This window comes from Gigantopelta aegis, chromosome 15, assembly GCF_016097555.1.
Source record: "Gigantopelta aegis isolate Gae_Host chromosome 15, Gae_host_genome, whole genome shotgun sequence".
NCBI classification, from domain to species: Eukaryota; Metazoa; Mollusca; class Gastropoda; order Neomphalida; family Peltospiridae; genus Gigantopelta; species Gigantopelta aegis.
Genome location: NC_054713.1, coordinates 285,384 through 309,352, shown reverse-complemented (window position 1 = coordinate 309,352; position 23,969 = coordinate 285,384). Strand labels below are relative to the sequence as shown.

General features: G+C 37.4%; 2 protein-coding genes across 3 annotated transcripts in view; one reads left to right on the top strand and one right to left on the bottom strand.

The window, feature by feature from the left end:
* Nucleotides 1-3,347, bottom strand: part of LOC121390701 (rootletin-like) — a 148,238-nt gene extending 144,891 nt beyond the window's left edge. For both annotated transcript variants that reach the window (XM_041522588.1, XM_041522589.1), the window contains exon 1: nucleotides 2,736-3,347. In XM_041522588.1, the coding sequence (XP_041378522.1) occupies nucleotides 2,736-3,332 (597 nt within the window). In that variant the 5' untranslated portion in view covers nucleotides 3,333-3,347. The remainder of the gene's footprint in view (nucleotides 1-2,735) is intronic.
* LOC121390703 (peroxisome biogenesis factor 2-like) overlaps nucleotides 1-23,969 on the top strand; it is a 54,050-nt gene that overhangs the window by 22,372 nt on the left and 7,709 nt on the right. The window contains exons 4-6 of the mRNA XM_041522592.1: nucleotides 18,985-19,188; nucleotides 22,829-22,981; nucleotides 23,743-23,790. Coding sequence (XP_041378526.1) covers nucleotides 18,985-19,188; nucleotides 22,829-22,981; nucleotides 23,743-23,790 — 405 coding nt within the window. The remainder of the gene's footprint in view (nucleotides 1-18,984; nucleotides 19,189-22,828; nucleotides 22,982-23,742; nucleotides 23,791-23,969) is intronic.

Genomic DNA, 23,969 nt, shown 5'->3' with positions numbered 1-23,969 from the left:
TTTAGATAACTCCCCTACAAAACTGGGAGCCTGTATGTCTGTGGATGTTCTGTGTTTAGATAACTCCCCTACAAAACTGGGAGCCAGTACATCTGTGGATGTTCTGTGTTTAGATAACTCTCCCCTACAAAACTGGGAGCCTGTATGTCTGTGGATTTTCTATGTTCTGTCAAAAATGGGAAAATCCTGATGAAGGTCACACTTGATCTGCAACAGTTACTGCACATGATAAAAGCTAATCAAAACATTTCAGCTCAATATTGTGACACATTGTGAAAAATGTCCATATCACTATGTAGGGCAGATGGAGGGACAGACGAATGGATAGACAGATGGATGGGCAGACAGACAGACATAGAGAGAAATAATGAAAAAAGAGATAGTGTGAGAGAGGGAAAGAGATAGAAGGGAAGATGAGAGAGATAGGAGGGAAGGAGAGGGAGAGAGATAGAAGGGAAGAAGAGGGAAAGAGATAGAAGGGAAGTTGAGGGAAAGAGATAGAAGGGAAGGAGAGGGAGAGAGATAGAAGGGAAGCTGAGGGAGAGAGATAGGAGGGAAGTTGAGGGAAAGAGATAGGAGGGAAGGAGAGGGAGAGAGATAGAAGGGAAGGAGAGGGAGAGAGATAGGAGGGAAGTTGAGGGAAAGAGATAGGAGGGAAGGAGAGGGAGAGAGATAGAAGGGAAGCTGAGGGAGAGAGATAGGAGGGAGGTTGAGAGAAAGAGATAGAAGGGAAGTAGAGGGAGAGAGATAGAAGGGAAGCTGAGGGAGAGAGATAGGAGGGAAGTAGAGGGAGAGAGATAGGAGGGAAGGAGAGGGAAAGAGATAGAAGGGAAGTAGAGGGAGAGAGATAGGAGGGAAGGAGAGGGAAAGAGATAGAAGGGAAGTAGAGGGAGAGAGATAGGAGGGAAGGAGAGGGAGAGAGATAGAAGGGAAGTAGAGGGAGAGAGATAGAAGGGAAGCTGAGGGAGAGAGATAGGAGGGAAGTAGAGGGAGAGAGATAGGAGGGAAGTAGAGGGAGAGGAAGAGGGAGAGAGATAGAAGGGAAGCTGAGGGAGAGAGATAGGAGGGAAGTAGAGGGAGAGAGATAGAAGGGAAGTAGAGGGAGAGAGATAGAAGGGAAGTAGAGGGAGAGAGATAGAAGGGAAGTAGAGGGAGAGAGATAGAAGGGAAGCTGAGGGAGAGAGATAGGAGGGAAGTAGAGGGAGAGAGATAGGAGGGAAGGAGAGGGAGAGAGATAGAAGGGAAGCTGAGGGAGAGAGATAGGAGGGAAGTAGAGGGAAAGAGATAGAAGGGAAGTAGAGGGAGAGAGATAGAAGGGAAGTAGAGGGAGAGAGATAGAAGGGAAGTAGAGGGGGAGAGAGATAGGAAGGGAAGTAGAGGGGGAGAGAGATAGGAGGGAAGGAGAGGGAGAGATAGAGATAGAAGGGAAGTAGAGGGAGAGAGATAGAAGGGAAGTAGAGGGAGAGAGATAGGAGGGGGAAGAGAGGGAGAGAGATAGGAGGGAAGTAGAGGGAAAGAGATAGGAGGGAAGGAGAGGGAGAGAGATAGAAGGGAAGGAGAGGGAGAGAGATAGGAGGGAAGTAGAGGGAGAGAGATAGGAGGGAAGGAGAGGGAGAGAGATAGAAGGGAAGTAGAGGGAGAGAGATAGGAGGGAAGGTTGAGGGAGAGAGATAGAAGGGAAGTAGAGGGAGAGAGATAGGAGGGAAGCTGAGGGAGAGAGATAGGAGGGAAGTAGAGGGAGAGAGATAGGAGGGAAGTAGAGGGAGAGAGATAGGAGGGAAGGAGAGGGAAGAGAGATAGAAGGGAAGTAGAGGGAGAGAGATAGAGGGAAGAGGGAGAGAGGAGGGAAGGAGAGGGAGAGAGATAGGAGGGAAGTAGAGGGAGAGAGATAGAAGGGAAGCTGAGGGAGAGAGATAGGAGGGAAGTAGAGGGAGAGAGATAGGAGGGAAGGAGAGGGAGAGAGATAGGAGGGAAGCTGAGGGAGAGAGATAGGAGGGAAGTAGAGGGAGAGAGATAGAAGGGAAGTAGAGGGAGAGAGATAGAAGGGAAGGAGAGGGAGAGAGATAGAAGGGAAGGAGAGGGAGAGAGATAGAAGGGAAGGAGAGGGAGAGAGATAGAAGGGAAGGAGAGGGAGAGAGATAGAAGGGAAGTAGAGGGAGAGAGATAGAAGGATTGTGAGAGACTAGCTCCTTCTGAACAGGTACAAGGGACGTAGCCCAGTGGTTATGTACTCGCCAGATGTGCAATCAGTCTGGGATCCATCCCCGTCTGTGGGTCCATTGGGCTATTTCTCGTACTAGCCAGTGCACCATGACTGGTATATCAATGGCTGTGGTATGTGCTGTCCTGTCTGGGATGGTGCATAAAAAAGATCCCTTTCTACTAAGCCCTATCCTAATTGGTCGCGAGTGAGTATTTTAGAAATCATCGATTTCAATTGCTGCATCCTAACCGCACGCGTGTGACGTGACAGATAAATATATTGCGTTGCACGCATCCAGTTAGGATATTGTAATTGAAATCAATGATTTCTAAAATAATCACTTGCAGCCGGTTAGGATACAGCTTTAGACAATATGTCTAAATTATCAAATGTTCGACATCGAATAGTTAATGATTAATAAATCAATTTGCTCTAGTGGTGTCATTAAACAAAACAAATTTTAACTTTGACTCCTACTGAACAGGCAACAAGAGGTCATTGTTAGTAGAATCAGATACCAAGTATCACTTACCATAGCTTCTTCATCATCCAGATAATAGCCAATAGGAGTCCTTGTTACCAACATAGCCTGCTGTAATTGGCTGGCTGGTCTGGGAACACTGTGCGGTCTTCGAGAATAAATCTTGGATGCCATCTGAGGTTTGTGTTTTAAGAGTTGTCTGCCCCTTGTTGAGCTCTGAAGATTTCTTGTTATCCAGGTCGGTGATGTCTGTGTTGTCATGTTGCTCACATCGGTAAAACAGTCGCTCACAACCGATGATTCACCGTCACCGTGGTAACCTTGTAAAAGTTCATCCGTCTCTTCATGTGACAGTTTTTGTCTTGTGGGTGGAATCAGTAAATAGTTAGAACTCGCCGTGTCATCACCAAAACTGGCGAAATCATCGTCATGTTGCGGTTCCTCGTCGCTGACACTTCCAATGTGTTCTTGATCGGAATTCTGGGATACTCGAGTGGAGTCATGGGGTAATTGATCAGAATCATGGGGTAGACCTGTTAGATGTGATGTAAATTTGATCGTCTGATCTGAAGTAACTTCTCCCATTACATCTTCTACCACTGTGACCTTCTGACCTTGATATTCAGTATCTACCCCAAGGTCATCCATTGACCATTGACCTATATGTATAGAGCGCAGTTGTGATTCTTGGGGGAATGAATGGAATGTATCACTAGGAAAATTGTCCGAGTCCAACGTGAAAAACTGACCAGATGCTTCACCAGACAGGATGGATTCTGCCGACTGCATTGACAGTGACTCAGCAGTTTTTGAAATTGACAGTGACTCAGCCGTTTTTACTCCTGATTCCATCAGCCATATGTCTGGTGGTTCAGGTGATTCAACTCGCTGTGAATCAGCTGGTTCCTGAATGACATCACTTCCTGTAACAGATGTTACTGGTCCAATTTGTTGCAAATCTGTAATTTCTTGAGTGACATCACTTCCTGTTACCAGTATTCCTGATTCTAATTGCTCAGAATCTGTCATTTCCTCAAAGACCTCACTTCCTGTTACAGTCACTGTTATTCCTGATTCTATTTGCTGCGAATCTGTTACAGGAATGACATCACTTCCTGTTACTGTCACTGTTATTCCTGATTCTGTTTGCTGCGAATCTGTTACAGGAATGACATCACTTCCTGTTACTGTCTCTGTTATTCCTGATTCTGTTTGCTGCGAATCTGTTACAGGAATGACATCAGTTTCTGTTACAGTCACTATTATTCCTGATTCTGTTTGCTGCAAATCTGTTACAGGAATGACATCACTTCCTGTTACTGTCTCTGTTATTCCTGATTCTGTTTGTCGTGAATCTGATACAGGAATGACATCACTTCCTGTTACTGTCTCTGTTATTCCTGATTCTCTTTGCTGTGAATCTGTTACAGGAATGACATCACTTCCTGTTACTGTCTCTGTTATTCCTGATTCTGTTTGTTGTGAATCTGATACAGGAATGACATCACTTCCTGTTACTGTCTCTGTTATTCCTGATTCTCTTTGCTGTAAATCTGTTACAGGAATGACATCACTTCCTGTTAAATCTGATTCTGCCTTTCCTTCACCAGATTGGTTGTCATCAGAGCCATCCATATTTAAATATGATTGATGAACTTATCTAGAAAATGCAGCACATTAAATAATAAAAACTGTTTAGAAATTTAATTTTAAAATCTTTATGTACTTGATTTCAGCAGTGCCTTTTTCATGCATTTGTTTGTAATTACTGACAAAACAGCAACATGGAAATGATCCATGTCGTATTGAGCCATGGAGAGCATTGTTAGTGAATTAAATATCTGCGATAACCAGGGTACACACTTGAGCAGCTCTGAACGGCTTTTTACCTGTTCTCTGTCCTAACAATAACTCGCAGCTGGGACGTCAACGAAATGAGCCAGTCATACGTGTAGAGTCTTTCTGTTAAATTTACACCGCTCTGCTGGCGTCAGTACATTGATAAAAAATATATCATTGAATTAGGATTAGAGAGAATAATCTATAACGTAAGATCGGTTCACCTGAAAATATTACCTCCACAGAGACCGACATGCCCAGGCCTGTCCTTTGAATAGTCCATCACAAACGCAAACTTTTAAAGCTGCCACATCCAACTTCTCCCTGCATTAGGTAACTTGATATCACTTGTTCACACCAGCTGACCAGAGTGCTATGATATTTATTTCCAGATATGTAGATAAGCTTTGAGGTTCGTCATTAATCCATAATTGAATTTACCCCTTAGTCTTAAAGTCGCTTTATTCTCTTAATCCCATTGTGTCGTGTGACAGTTTGTAACCCAGGCTGGTTTCCAATCAATCAGCTGTTTCTGTTTCCTCACTGTTATATACGTTTTATATGAACATGGCTGATAAAATGTTCTTATCACAGATTTCTAGCAGGCCAGCATGTGTGTGTGTGTGGAGAGGGTGGTTTGTTTACATGTGTGTAAAATCAATAATCAATGAAGACATGAAAGGCAGTCACTTCATGGCACAGTCTGCCGGCTGGCAGTAAAGTGCAGTTTGACCCGCGACGCAAACTTAATTTTAATCCAATCAGCATAAAAGGTTCATTGAAGGTCTTTCAAGGTGTATTTTTTATCTGCAGTTTAGTACGACCCTAATTATTTACGGCTCAGTTACTCATCTCTATATATCTTAATCACCCATGAGGAACCGGTTTAATGTCACAGTGGTTAGGACAGTAGTTTGATGAAGCGGTGGTCGGGACAGTGACTTTATGAATGGTAGGTTTTGAGTTCTAATCCCAGAACTAGCTCCCATTCAGAATTTGTGCATTGCTCGGGGTGTGGGTGTGGGGTGTGTGTAAGACTACTGCACTAACCTCTCTCACCTCTAACCTCCCACAGACACCCCCACATACATGAGGTTGAGACGTGTACAGAATAGTAAGCTTGAACCGTAACTGGCAATAAGAGCATTAGAATAAAATAAAATGAAATTCTCAAGAATATACACCCAATTAATCTGTTTTATGATTGATACTTTATATGCTAATTAATTTAATTTGTCTTTTATATCTTTAAAAAAAAATGTTTATGACAAAATGAGTTGTTTTGTATGTATTATGTATGTGTTTTGTTCTAGCTGGTGCTCCACGACTGGTATATCAAAGGCCATGGTATGTGCTGTCCAGTCTGTTTTGTTCTAGCTAGTATACCACTACTGGTATATCAAAGGCCATGGTATGTGCTGTCCTGTCTGTTTCGTTCTAGCTAGTGCACCACAACTGGTATATCAAAGCCCATGGTATGTGCTGTCCTGTCTATTTTGTTCTAGCTAGTTCTCCATGACTGGTATATCAAAGGCCATGGTATGTGCTGTCCTGATTGGGATGGTGCATATAAAAGAGCCCTTAAAATTTGCTACTAATGGAAAAATGTAGTGGGTATTATGTCAAAATTACCAAACATTTGACATCCAGTAGCCGATGATTAATAAATCAATGTGCTCTAGTGGTGTTGTTAAACATAAACAAACTTTAACTTGATCTTTATCTACGTGTGTACATTAATTATGTTAAGTAGTTTTTGTCTTGACTAGAAGAACTACCTGTAGATATAGATATTATTGGAACGATGACATCAGCTTTGTGTTTAACTTGAATGCTAAGTTAACATGTAGGTTCATTTCTCACAAACGTCATGTTCAAAAAACTTTACAAGTAAAAACAAAACAATCAAATTGAATTTTATTTAAAAATTTTATTTAGTTTACTTTAATTTAGAGTTCAGTTCAGTTCAATTGAATTTAATTGAATTGAATTTAATTTATAATTGAATTTAATTGAATTTAATTGTGACTATTTTGCGACTTATTATTTCTTTATTCACCGAATCAGTATATGGTAGGTGGGACTTTCTAACTTCTTGTATTAGTTTCATCTGTTATAGTGGACACATTTCAGTGGAATGCAGTCATCTGAAGCAAACTAGGAAAGATATATTTGGTAGAAGAAATGTAATGGAATCATGTTCATTCTATCCTGAATTTTATTCAAATTGTTTAATTTACTTACCTGTGATATTTATATTTTTCACAGCTATTTACAAGTGCTGTGTTTTAATCAACTCTTGAATGTTTACATTGCTGTTGATCATGACTTCATTTACAGGCCTCACACGATGACAAAATCATGGAGTCAAGTCTCTTCTCTCTCAAAGTTTTGAGAGGGCCAAGTTTTTAACAGGAGGGAGAACTGAATTTTTAATCTAAAAAAATAAAATACTCAAAAACAAATTGTATTAATTATAAGCGGCCACACAAAGGAGTAGTCAAACGCGACTGTTTAAGACAATTGGCCAATGAATACAGGTGCAACTTTCATATTTTTTTTTTACCACTTTCTTAAAATTACCTTTCCACATATCACCTTCTTAAGAAATAATAAAATGCAACTGAAAGTACTAATTTAACCGTTTGGAATTCATTGTCTCACAAGATCGTCTTCTCTTTTCATTTAATTACTTCTTCATCCAGAGTATTGTCATAGTAGATTAATCTACCCACGTCAAGCTTGTATTAACCAGAGGCAATTAGATGCCTTCCACAGTCACAGTTACTTCTTCATCCAGAGTATTGACATAGTAGATAAATCTACCTACGTCAAGCTTGTATTACCCAGAGGCAATTAAATGCCTTCCACAGTCACAATTTCTTAAAGGAAGGGACATTTAAGGCATTTAGCCTAGTATGCATAGTCATCTATATATAATGCACATTATTTCTTAATATCAACAAGTATAATCATATAGTTAATTAATAAAACAGTTAAATGTATTATATATAATGGGCACAGCCATTTTGTACCATCCCAGTGAATACGCCCTCTGGCGAGCTGGTGGTTATGTAATACCTAACATGTCACGTCAGGAATTAGTCTTCAAATTGAAGAAACAAAACATACAAAATAAACCACCATTGTCAAAGAGTTGAAATAACTGTATTATGTTTTGTACATAAATTAACCCACGTACTGAAATAATAATCAATGTGGTTTTTTGGTTAATTGGTATTTTCTTTCCATGGCCTGTACCTGTGGTTCCTGATTGGCAGGTGTATATTTAGACAGTCCCTAGACACTATGTCTAGACACACTAAAAAGACGTGCCTCTTTTATTAAGATCACAGGGTATTGTGTGATAACCGTGCGGACAACCCTCAAATTGTAATGGACATTTTCAGCCGTCCTGCTGTATTACTGTAAGTCATTCTGTAAAACCCTTGATTAAGTAGATTTTCCCATCTAAAATCACAAAACTGACCAATTACGTAGTCCCAAAGAAAAGGAAATTATCACTTGGGTATCGTGAGTGGTCGTTTTTGAATACCCTACCAACAGGCCTAATAATATGCATTTTTTCTTTGGCTTTTTTAAAAAGAAAAATACTGTAACTCCATTTTGTTCTATTGATGCAAATTGAAATATATTTAGTTAAATAGTTTATTATACTATCAAGTCATTTATATTGTTTTACAAATCAGGTTGATGAAAGCGAAGTGCCTTGTTGTAAATTAGAGCGTTTGTTTACACTGTGCATAGAGGAGTTGGACAGAGCTGACGTCACTTTGCCCCAAGCTTTACCACTGGACATCGCAAAAACTAAACAAAATGGCTGCCCCCAGTTAGCAGGAATAATCATGTTTTCTTATTAACACTAAAATTATGCGTTTTTCATTTGTTAAAGTGTCAGTATGTGTTGGTGGTCCGGGTATGCATCTTTCCAACACATAAGGCTCTTGTTTGAGTTGACTGTCCCTTTAACTGATACACAGTGAGATGTCACACTGAATAGGTACTAGGAACCGTGAAAGTGTGAAGATCGCTTATTTGCTGCAACATGTTGCATTTTTTATTTGTTTAAAATAACATTTTTTAATAGAATTTACAGTGGCCATGTAATGCCGGCATTAGTCTAGATCCACACCCTTGTACAATTTCCAGCACACACGCCTGACAGTAGAATTAAAGTTCTACGCTTCAGCAGTCAATAACACATGTATAGGCCTACTTTTAGTGCCAGACACTAGTCTGAGCTAGACTGCCTATCTGTGAGTCTGTCGCATGATTTTGTGACACCAGTGTCGCTCCAAATTCTCAGTCAAGTTCTTCACCATTCATCCATGGTTTGTGTACAATGTAAGTGGTCAATATTTTTAAAAGGCAACACAGATTTTGCATTACTGCGACTAGCATGGCAAAGTCAAGCTTGTCAAAGCGAAGTTTTAGCTCACTTTGCCCGCTCGCATGAGCCCTGCATTTATGTATTTACTATACTTTGATAACCAATAACCGATGTGTTTCCCATACCGGGGTTTCATTAAACATTCTTTCATTCTGTTATAAATGCTGTATGGTATATCTGTATTTAATGTAACACATTTATATTCGCAAGTCACCTGTAGATATCAGTTTCAGGTTCATTAATTGTTAATGAGATACAAGTTTCTCGTGTCAGTGTTTAATCAAGGTACTCACACACACATTAACCTCAGGTCAACTATTCACAGACAGAGTTTGTCTTAATCCAACCAGCTCATATCCCCACTTGTTAGTTTTCAGCCGTCTTGTCATTGATTTTATGATATAATAATTAAACTATGTAACTACCAGCCAGTAAATAAACTACACATCTACTAACCAATAAATAAACTACATATCTACTAACCAGTAAATAAACTACATAACTACTAACCAGTAAATAAACTACATATATACCAACCAATACATAAACTACATAACTACCAACCAATAAATAAACTACATAATTACCAACCAATAAATAAACTTCATATCTACCAACCAATAAATAAACTACATATCTACCAAACAATAAATAAACTACGTATCTCAAACCAATAAATAAATTACATAACTACCAACCAATAAATAAACTTCATATCTACCAACCAATAAATAAACTACATATCTCAAACCAATAAATAAACTACATATCTCAAACCAATAAATAAACTACATAACTACCAACCAATAAATAAACTTCATATCTACCAACCAATAAATAAACTACATATCTCAAACCAATAAATAAACTACATATATCAAACCAATAAATAAACTATATAACTACCAACCAATAAATAAACTACATATCTCAAACCAGTAAATAAACTACATAACTACCAACCAATAAATAAACTTCATATCTACCAACCAATAAATAAACTACATATCTCAAACCAATAAATAAACTACATATCTCAAACCAATAAATAAACTACATAACTACCAACCAATAAATAAACTTCATATCTACCAACCAATAAATAAACTACATATCTCAAACCAATAAATAAACTACATAACTACCAACCAATAAATAAACTTCATATCTACCAACCAATAAATAAACTACATATCTCAAACCAATAAATAAACTACATATATCAAACCAATAAATAAACTACATAACTACCAACCAATAAATAAACTACATATCTCAAACCAGTAAATAAACTACATATCTACCAACCAATACATAAATAAACTACATAACTACCAACCAATAAATAAACTACATATATCAAACCAATAAATAAACTACATAACTACCAACCAATAAATAAACTACATATCTCAAACCAATAAATAAACTACAAAACTACCAACCAATAAATAAACTACATAACTACCAACCAATAAATAAACTATATATCTCAAACCAGTAAATAAACTACATAACTACCAACCAATAAATAAAGTTCATATCTACCAACCAATAAATAAACTATATATCTCATACCAATAAATAAACTACATATCTAAAACCAATAAATAAACTACATATCTCAAACCAGTAAATAAACTACATATCTACCAACCAATACATAAATAAACTACATATCTACTAACCAGTAAATAAACTACATAACTACCAACCAATAAATAAATAAACTACATATCATATCATTTCATTTACTTTGACAAATTTTAAATAGCAATTCTCTTACTATAATATTTATGAAAATTATAATTATTTAAAATGTACCTAATTTTACCCTCTAGCAGAAACCCTGAGATAAAATAGAAACAAACTTTACACTCTGTAAATGTGTTTATTAAAATAGATATTCAGTTTCCGGGACTGGACGACCATTATCCAAACCACAGTGTAAAAAATATAAAGACGGTTTGCTTCACTTGACCAGACATAATTTCTTACGGAAGATGATTTAATTTGAAACAAAACAATAACTTACTCTGAGTTTGTTCAACTGTTACCAAGTGCTGTTATTTTTAATCCAATATTGTCACCCTAGTCTCTGATTGGCTTAGGCATTTTTTACTTCTTCTCAAATCCCACCTATCAATTTCAGCAAAACTTGGTTCAAATGATCCTCTATCAACCCTGATCAAGTGTTAGTATTTTTTATGCTGAATCTAAATCCAATATGGTCACTCTGGCCTCTGATTGGCTGAGACATTTATTCGACTTCTTCTCAAGTTCCACCTTGCAGATTTCAACCAAACCTGGTACAAATGATCCTTTCACAACCCTGACCATCGCCAGTTTACATCTTCATTTATGCAACTATTTAGACTTGCACTGTTTCCCCAAACTGCCAAACTGAAAGGCACTGTCTCTTTAATTGAAGAGGAAAGAAGTGTGAGGGAGGGGCCATGACCCTCCATCAGGCGGAGTATGGGGAAAGGAGTGAGGGAGGGGCCATGACCCTCCATCAGGTGGAGTTAGGGGAAAGAAGTGAGGGAGGAGCCATGACCCTCCATCAGGTGGACTTAGGGGAAAGAAGTGAGGGAGGAGCCATGACCCTCCATCAGGCGGAGTTAGAGGAAAGAAGTGAGGGAGAGACCATGACCCTCCATCAGGTGGAGTTAGGGGAAAGAAGTGAGGGAGGAGCCATGACCCTCCATCAGGTGGAGTTAGAGGAAAGAAGTGTGAGGGAGGGGCCATGTCCCTCCATCAGGCGGAGTTAGGGGAAAGAAGTGAGGGAGAGGCCATGTCCCTCCATCAGGCGGAGTTAGGGGAAAGAAGTGAGGGAGGAGCCATGACCCTCCATCAGGTGGAGTTAGAGGAAAGAAGTGAGGGAGAGGCCATGTCCCTCCATCAGGCGGAGTTAGAGGAAAGAAGTGAGGGAGAGGCCATGACCCTCCATCAGGTGGAGTTAGGGGAAAGAAGTGAGGGAGAGGCCATGTCCCTCCATCAGGTGTAGTTAGGGGAAAGAAGTGAGGGAGGGGCCATGACCCTCCATCAGGCGGAGTTAGAGGAAAGAAGTGTGAGGGAGGGGCCATGTCCCTCCATCAGGCAGAGTATGGGGAAAGAAGTGTGAGGGAGGGACATGGCCCTCCATTAGGTGGACTTAGAGGAAAGAAGTGTGAGGGAGGGGCCATGTCCCTCCATCAGGTGGAGTTAGGGGAAAGAGGTGGAGTTAGGGGAAAGAAGTGTGAGGGAGGAGCCATGACCCTCCATCAGGTGGAGTTAGAGGAAAGAAGTGTGAGGGAGGGGCCATGTCCCTCCATCAGGCAGAGTTAGGGGAAAGAAGTGTGAGGGGGTAGCCATGACCCTCCATCAGGCTACACTAGCGGCCACCAACCCAATAAAAAACATAGTCTGGCAACACCAATGCTTAGGTGATAGTGGAAACAAAGCGGAAGTTTGCATCGGATGTACAGGGAAATCCTGGGGTTACCTCTCTCAGCTAACTATAATCTGGCTTGCGCCATCCCAGTTGAGACATTGAGCAATTTGGTATCATGGCAGCAGAACTGTGTAGTTGTCATAACTGTGTTACGTGTGAATGGCTGTAACCACACATTGCATAGGACAGCTTTTTGCTGTCACAGCTTATAACCATGCTCATTAAACTGGGTCCAGGTGAACAATTGAGGCCCCATGAGCCTCTTTGTTAAATATTTAATATTAAAAAAGCTGCAAGCTTGCAGTTATCAAAGAATCAACTTCGTTACCATACATTGGAAAAGAAGTTAGAATGCTCTGAATGAAGCAATGTTTGTCATTATTATATTACAGCATTAATTGATTTTTCATGTTTTTGAAACCGCAAGGCCTTGTATTTGCTAAAGACACACATTTTCTTTCACCCGATTTGGAAAACTCCAGTAATTGTGACATCAAATGAAAGTGCTTTGTCATAATAATATAGCACTGTTTGTCATAATAATATAGCACTGTTTGTCATAATAATATAGCACTGTTTGTCATAATAATATTACCTTGATTAGATTTTCATGTTGTTGAAAACTGCAACCTTGCAGTTATTAAAATATCAATTTTCTCGGCATGCATTTTCCTAAGAAATTAAAATATTAACACTAAATAAAGTGCTATATAATAAGATTGCTTGATAATGTCTTTAAGGAGTTTGTCAGTGATAAATCAAACAGGTCCATTACCGCTTATTTAAGCAGTTCATATGAGCGCAAGTGTTAGTTAACAATGTCAATATCTCTTCATAGGTTCATTACTGCGAATGATTTATGCTTGTAAATATGGGTTTGATTGAAAAACGGTCGGGCTCATGTGTTAGCTGGGTGGCTGCACAACACTTGAAGAGTGAAATCGGTGGAGAAAGTAAACATCACTGCACATTTCATACATCGTTATTGATTTATTAATGCCTGCAAGACTATGGTATAATATATCACCATGGAGCATATAACATGATAATGTGCTTACGCAATACATTTATAAGCATTTTATATAAGTGTGGTTCTCTGAAAGTATATCTTAAGTGGAGGGGGAACTATCTTCAGTGGGGGGTGGGGGGTAGGCACAAGCCAGACTTATCTTAATAGAACTTCAGAGCATAACAACAAATAGTAATAATAACCAGCATTTTGGTTACTCAAGTGAGGGGGGCTGTGGTCCCTGGCCTCTCTACCAAGTACCATGGGGAAGTGTAGAGGGGGGGGGGGGGAGTCACAAGCCAGACTTTTATCTTAATAGAACTTCAGAGCAGGACAACAAATAGTAATAATAACCAGCATTTTGGTTACTCAAGTGAGGGGGGCTGTGGTCCCTGTCCCCTCTACCAAGTACCATGGGGAAGTGTAGGGGGTGGGGAGGGAGGGGGGAAATAATTTCCATTGTGAAGATGTTTCCAACTACCTTGGAGATGAAATTTTATTGTAGTTCCTGATACATGTATATGTATATATTTTTTCATATGTACAATGTACTAAATTTCTGGGAGGTAAAACCCAGTTTGGGCTTCCATAATTATACAGACCTTATTTTGAATCTGTGTTTTCCCAACCCATCTAAGTGTGATATAGCTTAGTGGTAGAGGGAACATGTATTGTTTAATACGTGTTTATTATTTTAAAATACATGTATAAACAAATGAAATGCATACATGTCGAGCCTAGCCCGACCATGCATCAAGCGAACACGTTACCATTGGGCTACATCCCGCCCCTTCATTCAGACAGTGTTCTGCAGTTAAGAGTAAGATAGACTGTCCACAAGGCATTTGTAAAGTGTGCTGTTGGTTATAATCTGGAAATGAGGCTCTATCGGATAATTGGTTATACCGGTTATTAGCATAAATTTGACATGCACTGGGGCTATGCAATTAAGCGGATTTCACTGTACTACCAGTACTCTCAGAATGCTTATTTTATTCAGTAAAGAAAATTAAAGACCTTATTTTATTACATAAATAATATTAAACAATGGCTGAGGTATTCCAAATCCATCTGACTAAGAAATGGTAGAGTGTTTGTCTAGAGGGTCAAAGTACCGATCTCTCTGTGTGTGAATCTATCAAACAGCATGGTATGTGCTGTCTTATCTCAGTAAATAAGGTTTTTCATGTCCTACTCAACTGCTACATCAAACACCATGGTATGTGCCGTCTTGTCTTAGTAAATCATATTTTTCATGTCCTACCCAACTGCTACATCAAACACCATGGTATGTGCTGTCTTGTATCAGTAAATCAGGTTTTTCATGTCCTACCCAACTGCTACATCAAACACCATGGTATGTGCCATCTTGTCTTAGTAAATCAGGTTTTTCATATCCTACTCAACTGCTGCATCAAACACCATATGTGCCATCTTGTCTTAGTAAATTAGGTTTTTCATGTCCTACTCAACTGCTGCATCAAACACCATGGTATGTGCCATCTTGTCTTAGTAAATCAGGTTTTTCATATCCTACTCAACTGCTGCATCAAACACCATGGTATGTGCTGTCTTGTGTCAGTAAATAAGGTTTTTCATGTCCTACCCAACTGCTGCATCAAACACCATGGTATGTGCTGTCTTGTCTTAGTAAATCAGGTTTTCATGTCCTACCCAACTGCTACATCAAACGCCATGGTATCTGCTGTCTTGTGTCAGTAAATAAGGTTTTTCATGTCCTATCCAACTGCTACATCAAACACCATGGTATGTGCTGTCTTGTGTCAGTAAATAAGGTTTTTCATGTCCTATCCAACTGCTACATCAAACACCATGGTATGTGCTGTCTTGTCTTAGTAAATCAGGTTTTTCATGTCCTCCCCAACTGCTACATCAAAGACCATGGTATGTGCTGTCTTGTCTTAGTAAATCAGGTTTTTCATGTCCTACCCAACTGCTACATCAAACATCATGGTATGTGCCTTCTTGTCTTAGTAAATCAGGTTTTTCATGTCCTGCTCAACTGCTACATCAAACACCACGATATGTGCTGTCTTGTCTTAGCAAATCAGGTTTTTCATGTCCTATCCAACTGCTACATCAAACACCATGGTATGTGTTGTCCTGTGTCCGTAAATCAGGTTTTTCATGTCCTATCCAGTGTGCTGCGACTGTTAGTCAGGTACATGCAAAAGATCCCTTATTGCTGTTTGATAGGAGTATATGGGACCAGTCAAATATTATGTAATGCTCCAGGGGTGGGGATAGGTCAAAACCCTAACCCTGTTTAATAGGTGTATATGGGACCAGTCAAATATTATGTAATGCTCCAGGGGTGGGGATAGGTCAAAACCCTAACCCTGTTTAATAGGTGTATATGGGACCAGTCAAATATTATGTAATGCTCCAGGGGTGGGGATAGGTCAAAACCCTAACCCTGTTTGATAGGAGTATATGGGACCAGACAAATATTATGTAATGCTCCAGGGGTGGGGATAGGTCAGAACCCTAACCCTGTTTGATAGGAGTATATGGGACCAGACAAATATTATGTAATGCTCCAGGGGTGGGGATAGGTCAGAACCCTAACCCTGTTTGATAGGAGTATATGGGACCAGTCAAATATTATGTAATGCTCCAGGGGTGGGGGTAGGTCAAAACCCTAACCCTGTTTGATAGGAGTATATGGGACCAGACAAATATTATGTAATGCTCCAGGGGTGGGGATAGGTCAAAACCCTAACCCTGTTTGATAGGAGTATATGGGACCAGTCAAATATTATGTAATGCTCCAGGGGTGGGGATAGGTCAAAACCCTAACCCTGTTTGATAGGAGTATATGGGACCAGACAAATATTATGTAATGCTCCAGGGGTGGGGGTAGGTCAAAACCCTAACCCTGTTTGATAGGAGTATATGGGACCAGTCAAATATTATGTAATGCTCCAGGGGTGGGGGTAGGTCAAAACCCTAACCCTGTTTGATAGGAGTATATGGGACCAGTCAAATATTATGTAATGCTCCAGGGGTGGGGGTAGGTCAAAACCCTAACCCTGTTTGATGGGTGTATATGGGACCAGACAAATATTATGTAATGCTCCAGGGGTGGGGATAGGTCAAAACCCTAACCCTGTTTGATAGGAGTATATGGGACCAGACAAATATTATGTAATGCTCCAGGGGTGGGGATAGGTCAAAACCCTAACCCTGTTTGATAGGTGTATACGGGTCCAGTCTAATATTATGTAATGCTCCAGGGGTGTGGGGATAGGTCAAAACCCTAACCCTGTTTGATAGGAGTATATGGGACCAGTCAAATATTATGTAATGCTCCAGGGGTGTGGGGATAGGTCAAAACCCTAACCCTGTTTGATAGGAGTATATGGGACCAGACAAATATTATGTAATGCTCCAGGGGTGGGGATAGGTCAAAACCCTAACCCTGTTTGATAGGAGTATATGGGACCAGTCAAATATTATGTAATGCTCCAGGGGTGGGGGTAGGTCAAAACCCTAACCCTGTTTGATAGGAGTATATGGGACCAGTCAAATATTATGTAATGCTCCAGGGGTGGGGATAGGTCAAAACCCTAACCCTGTTTGATAGGAGTCTATGGGACCAGTCAAATATTATGTAATGCTCCAGGGGTGGGGATAGGTCAAAACCCTAACCCTGTTTGATAGGAGTCTATGGGACCAGTCAAATATTATGTAATGCTCCAGGGGTGGGGATAGGTCAAAACCCTAACCCTGTTTGATAGGAGTATATGGGACCAGACAAATATTATGTAATGCTCCAGGAGTGGGGATAGGTCAAAACCCTAACCCTGTTTGATAGGAGTATATGGGACCAGTCAAATATTATGTAATGCTCCAGGGGTGGGGATAGGTCAAAACCCTAACCCTGTTTGATAGGTGTATATGGGACCAGACAAATATTATCTAATGCTCCAGGAGTGGGGATAGGTCAAAACCCTAACCCTGTTTGATAGGAGTATATGGGACCAGACAAATATTATGTAATGCTCCAGGGGTGGGGATAGGTCAAAACCCTAACCCTGTTTGATAGGAGTATATGGGACCAGACAAATATTATGTAATGCTCCAGGGGTGGGGATAGGTCAAAACCCTAACGCTGTTTGATAGGTGTATATGGGACCAGACAAATATTATGTAAAGCTCCAGGGGTGGGGATAGGTCAAAACCCTAACCCTGTTTAATATGTGTATATGGGTCCAGTCCACGGTGACCATATTAAATGTAGGTAGTTATAAATCGAGTTGTAATGTGTATCTGCGCTTTCCCAAGTGTCTGTGTGTGTCTCTGTGTGTGTGTGTGTCTGTGTCTGTGTGTGTGTCTGTGTGTGTGTCTGTGTGTGTGTATGTGTGTGTGTATCTGTGTGTGTGTGTCTGTATGTGCATGGGGGGATAACCCTTCCCACATGCTGAATTCCAAATGTAATAAATGTATACATGTATGTGTTTCTGGAATGCCAGGAGGTAACAATATAGTACATACGTGCATATAAATAATATGATGTGGTGGTGTTATGTGACATGCATATAATTGTTAACTGTAGAAATCAATAATAGTTTGCCAAACGAGTTATCATGTTTTAATGTAAGACTAAAATATATACTGAATGTTAAAATGCATTTCCAAGGCTCACTATTGATCAGAAAAGTATCGTGGTCCTAAATTAAATATTTCGGCCACTAAATTTTAATTTTTAATGGCCCAACTTGCTTTAGATAGCCCAAACATGAATATACATATTTCAGGTTTGTTTTAAATAATTGAAAACATTTGTTCATTTTTAAGTAAGCATACATAAGCATATGAAATATGCTTCAATAAAATGATATTGATTTGAAAAACCATTTCTAGATACCAACATACATGGCAAATTATGGTATGCCAATATGTTCAGGTTTGCGAACCACAAGCAAGATTTTAATGTGGAATAAATATATGCAATACAATTATTATTAATAGTGGCTCATATATTATAGAAAGAAGATCGCCCAAATAATATTTTTTGGTGACTAACACAATTATTTTTTAATATTTAAAGTCGACTTTACTTTGGTCGCATTTGGTGACCTGGCAACTGTCAGTTTTGAGCCTTGTATTTTGAATGTTAGAATATATTCATACAATTACATACCGAATGTTTTCATACAATTACATACTGAATGTTTTCATACAATTACATACCGAATGTTTTAATACAATTACATACCAAGTGTTTTAATACAATTACATACCGAATGTTAAAATACACAAACATGTATGTGTGGAATGTTTTAATACAATTACATATTGAATACTTGAAAACATATTAAATGTTTGAACACATTGAATATGTGAATATACTGAATGTGTGAATACAAATTAAGTCATATTGAATGTTTCAGTACATATTGAATGTTTCAGTACATATTGAATGTTTCAGTACATATTGAATGTTTAATATATTAAATGTTTAAATCATATTGAATGTTTTAATACAATTACATACTGAATGTTTATGTTTATGTAATACATATTGAAAAATGGTAGTCAGTAACTAATGAAAAGCCTATATGATCTCATTTCTTTTATCTAGTTTTCTGTCTTTGCAACGGGTACAACGATTGGTCAGAGAATTTTGAATATTCGCTATGGCAACACACATGGATCAGCATCGAGTCTGTGGATTGGTCCATACAAGAAAATCCTTTATGCAGCACTTCTGATTGGCTGCCCATGGTTGAAAGAACGGTCAGGTGACCTGATAAGATTAACAAAGCTGACGGTGTGGAGAGATGTGGTAGGTTTGTTTTACATCAATATTCACTGACCACGATTTCACCTTACAGTAAAAGGTAGCAGGCCGGTCCCAGTGTGATTTCACATCAATATTCACTCACCATGATTTCACCTCACAGTAAAAGGTAGCAGGGTCCCAGTGTGATTTCACCTCACAGTAAAAGGTAGCAGGGTCCCAGTGTGATTTCACCTCACAGTAAAAGGTAGCTAGGTCCCAGTGTGATTTCACCTCACAGTAAAAGGTAGCAGGGTCCCAGTGTGATTTCACCTCACAGTAAAAGGTAGCAGGGTCCCAGTGTGATTTCACCTCACAGTAAAAGGTAGCAGGGTCCCAGTGTGATTTCACCTCACAGTAAAAGGTAGCAGGGTCCCAGTGTGATTTCACCTCACAGTAAAAGGTAGCAGGGTCCCAGTGTGATTTCACCTCACAGTAAAAGGTAGCAGGGTCCCAGTGTGATTTTACATCAATATTTTGTGTATATGTTTTCATCTGTTTGGTGAAACTCTTACACATTTATTATTTTTTCATCATTTTAGATAAAGTGACGGACTTGACAGCTGTGGTGGCAGTACTCATGACGGGTGCGACTGGTGGGGCAGGATATTCTTACGTTCGTGAACACCTGAAATCATCACTGTTGTGACAGTGATTCATGAGAGCATGTCATCACATTTGTACTTATTCCAATAACCTGTGTCCTGTGCTAGTTTTAATTTAATTTTTGGTGGGGTGTTAGGTAGATTTTTAAAAATTTCACCCCCACCCCATTCCTCCTTTTGATCAGTTTTGGAGTGGTTCTAATGCAGAGGTCTCATAAACAAATTTTCTTCAGTTTTGCGTTCCTTTTAGGCTCAGTCTTCCTTGCCTTTTGTATCTACTAAAAATGTTCAGTCTGGCAGATTTATTTGCACAAATAGATTTTCCTGTCACCTATAAGTTATGCAGCATAAGTCTATTGTAACTGTTAATGATTCTGTTTTTGTGGTAAAAACATGGCTTGTTCTACTGGTCACTGATATATATATATATATATGTGACATGTTGTCATACTGATACTAAGTGTAAAACATGGCTTAATCTGCTGGTCACTGATATATATGTATATACAGTGTAACATGTTGGCATACTGATACAAAGTGTAAAACATGGCTTAATCTACTGGTCACTGATATATATGTATATACAGTGTAACATGTTGGCATACTGATACAAAGTGTAAAACATGGCTTAATCTACTGGTCACTGATATATATGTATATACAGTGTAACATGTTGGCATACTGATACAAAGTGTAAAAAACTATATCCTTCAAACATTACAACAAGAAAACACATAATGTGTACAAATTAGGATGCTAAGAAACTGTAACTTTATCATGTTTTAATAAACTGTAACTATATCGTTTTAATAAACTGTAACTATATCGTTTTAATAAACTGTAACTATATCGTTTTAATAAACTGTAACTATATCGTTTTAATAAACTGTAACTATATCATGTGTTAATAAAATAACTACAACAGGTTTTAATAAACGAACTTTATCACGTTTTAATAAACTAACTATATCATGTTTTAATAAACTGTAACTTATCATTTTAATAACTGTAACTATCATGTTTTAATAAACTGTAACTATCATCTTTTAATAAACTAACTTTATTGTTTTAATAAACTGGGTTTGTTTGTTTTTTAAATATTTATTCAAATAAATGAGGTGGATCAACAAACAGGTGATAAGCCTATAGAAATGCCTCTCCGCTGTAACTATCATATTTTAATAAACTGTAACTATCATATTTAATAAACTGTAACTATCATATTTTAATAAATTGTAACTATCATATTTTAATAAACCGTAACTATCTGTAACTATCATATTTAATAAACTGTAACTATCATATTTTAATAAACTGTAACTATCATATTTAATAAACTGTAACTATCATATTTTAATAAAACTGTAACCATCATATTTAATAAACTGTAGTTGTCATATTTTAATAAACTAACTATCATATTTAATAAACTGTAACTATCATATTTAATAAACTGTAGGTGTCATATTTAATAAACTCTAACTATCATATTTAATACACTGTAACTGTCATATTTAATAAACTAGCTGTCATATTTAATAAACTAACTATCATATTTAATAAACTGTAACTATCATATTTTAATAAACTGTAACTATCATATTTAATAAACTGTAACTATCATATTTTAATAAACTAACTCATATTTTAATAAACCATAATTATCATATTTAATAAACTGCAAGTATCATATTTAATAAACTGTAACTATCATATTTAATAAATTGTAACTATTATATTTTAATAAACCGTAACTATCATATTTAATAAACTGTAACTATCATATTTAATAAATTAACTATCATATTTAATAAACCGTAACTATCATATTTAGTAAACTGTAACTATCATATTTTAATAAACTGTAGCTGTCATATTTAATAAACTAACTGTCATATTCAATAAACTGTAACTATCATATTTAATAAACTGTAGCTGTAGCTGTCATATTTAATAAACTGTAGCTGTCATATTTTAATAAAATGTAGCTGTCATATTTTAATAAACTGTAACTATCATATTTTAATAAAGTGTAACTCATATTTTAATAAATTGTAACTATCATATTTAAATAAACTGTAGCTATCATATTTTAATAAAACTGTAACTATCATATTTTAATAAACTGTAACTATCATATTTAATAAACTGTAACTATCATATTTTAATAAACTGTAGCTGTCATATTTTAATAAACTGTAACTATCATATTTAATAAACTGTAGCTGCCATCTGTCATATTTTAATAAACTGTAACTGTCATATTTTAATAAACTGTAGCTGTCATATTTTAATAAACTGTAACTGTCATATTTTAATAAACTGTAACTATTGTATTTAATCAACTGTAGCTGTCATATTTAATAAACTGTAACTATTATATTTTAATAAACTGTAACTATCATATTTTAATAAACTGTAACTATTATAGTTGAGGGAACTGTAACAATATATTTTGGCATGTTGTATAATTATAAAGTTATTGGAGCCATTGGGCTATTTCTCGTTCCAGCCAGTGCACCGTGACTGGTATATCAAAGGTCATGATATGTGCTATCCTATCTCTATCAAAGATCCCTCGCTACTAATGGAAAAAATAAACTCTCAGAATTACCAAATGTTTCACATCCAATAGCAGGATTTCTGCCAGAGGATAAAACGGGTATGGTGCCATACCCAAGAATATTTTCAATTTAGTTTTTTTTAAGTTAACCTTTTGACAAAATTAATGACTCTTATCATTACTCTGTTATTTTCTTAACCCTGACCTTAAATGTAACCCATTTTCTTTCTGGGGGAGGTCCCCCATACACCCTGTTGACTGAGGTTGCATTCAATTCCATAGCACCATACCCAAAAATGTATTTCTGGCAGAAACACGGAATAGCTGATAATTAATAAATGATTGTGTTCTTGTGGTGTTGTTAAAGAAACCAACCTTTAAACGGCTACTACTAGCCTGGTGGAAAGCAGTGTACTGTACGTTGTTCACCAGGTAAAACCTACAGATTGTCAGGTGACAAACATTTGGATACTTTCAGATCGAGAAGGCTCTTAGATGGACTGAAAGTGGCCTGAAGGTAGCAGCACTGTTGAACTTCCTGTTGTTTCTAAGACATGGCGGGTACCAGTTAATAGTGGAGCGACTTCTTGGAATCCAGTCTATGCACTCAGAAAGGCAAAGATTAAGACAGGTGGTATAGATAGGATTTTATTTTTAATACATTTATAAATTATAAATATCTTGAATTCAAGCAACAGTCCAACAATGGTATAGATAGCAGTATTTTATTTTTAATACATTAATAAATTATAAATATCTTGAATTCAAGCAACAGTCTAACAGTGGTATAGATGGCAGTATTTTATTTTTATTAATAATAAATTATAAATATCTTGAATTCAAGAAAGAGTCTTAACAGTGGTATAGATGGCAGTATTTTATTTTTAATAATAATAAATTATAAATATCTTGAATTCAAGCAACAGACAAACAGTGGTATAGATGGTGGTATTTTATTTTTAATACATTAATAAATTATAAATATTTTGAATTGAAGGAACAGTGGTATAGATGGCGGTATTTTATTTTTAATACATTAATAAATTATAAATATCTTGGATTGAAGGAACAGTGGTATAGATGGTGGTATTTTATTTTTAATACATTAATAAATTATAAATATTTCAAATTCAAGGAACAGTGGTATAGATGGTGGTATTTTACTTTTAATACATTAATAAATTATAAATATTTTGAATTCAAGGAACAGTGGTATAGATGGTGGTATTTTATTTTTAATACATTAATAAATTATAAATATTTTGAATTCAAGGAACAGTGGTATAGATGGCGGTATTTTATTTTTAATACATTAATAAATTATAAATATTTTGAATTCAAGGAACAGGTGGCACATGTAGCACTATTTTATTTGTCTCCTTCTGATTTCAGCTTGGTTTTGAGTACCTGACCCGGGAACTTCTTTGGCACGGATTTTCTGTGAGTGTATTTAAAGTATTCTAAGGGGTGCAATGCAGCCCAGTGATCTTCCCTGTCGATGTCTCATTCCAGCCAGTGCACCACAACTGGTATATTAAAAGCTGTGGTATGTGCTGTCCTGTCTGTGAGATGATGCATATAAAAGATCCCTTGTAGCAGGTTTCCTCTGAGACTATACA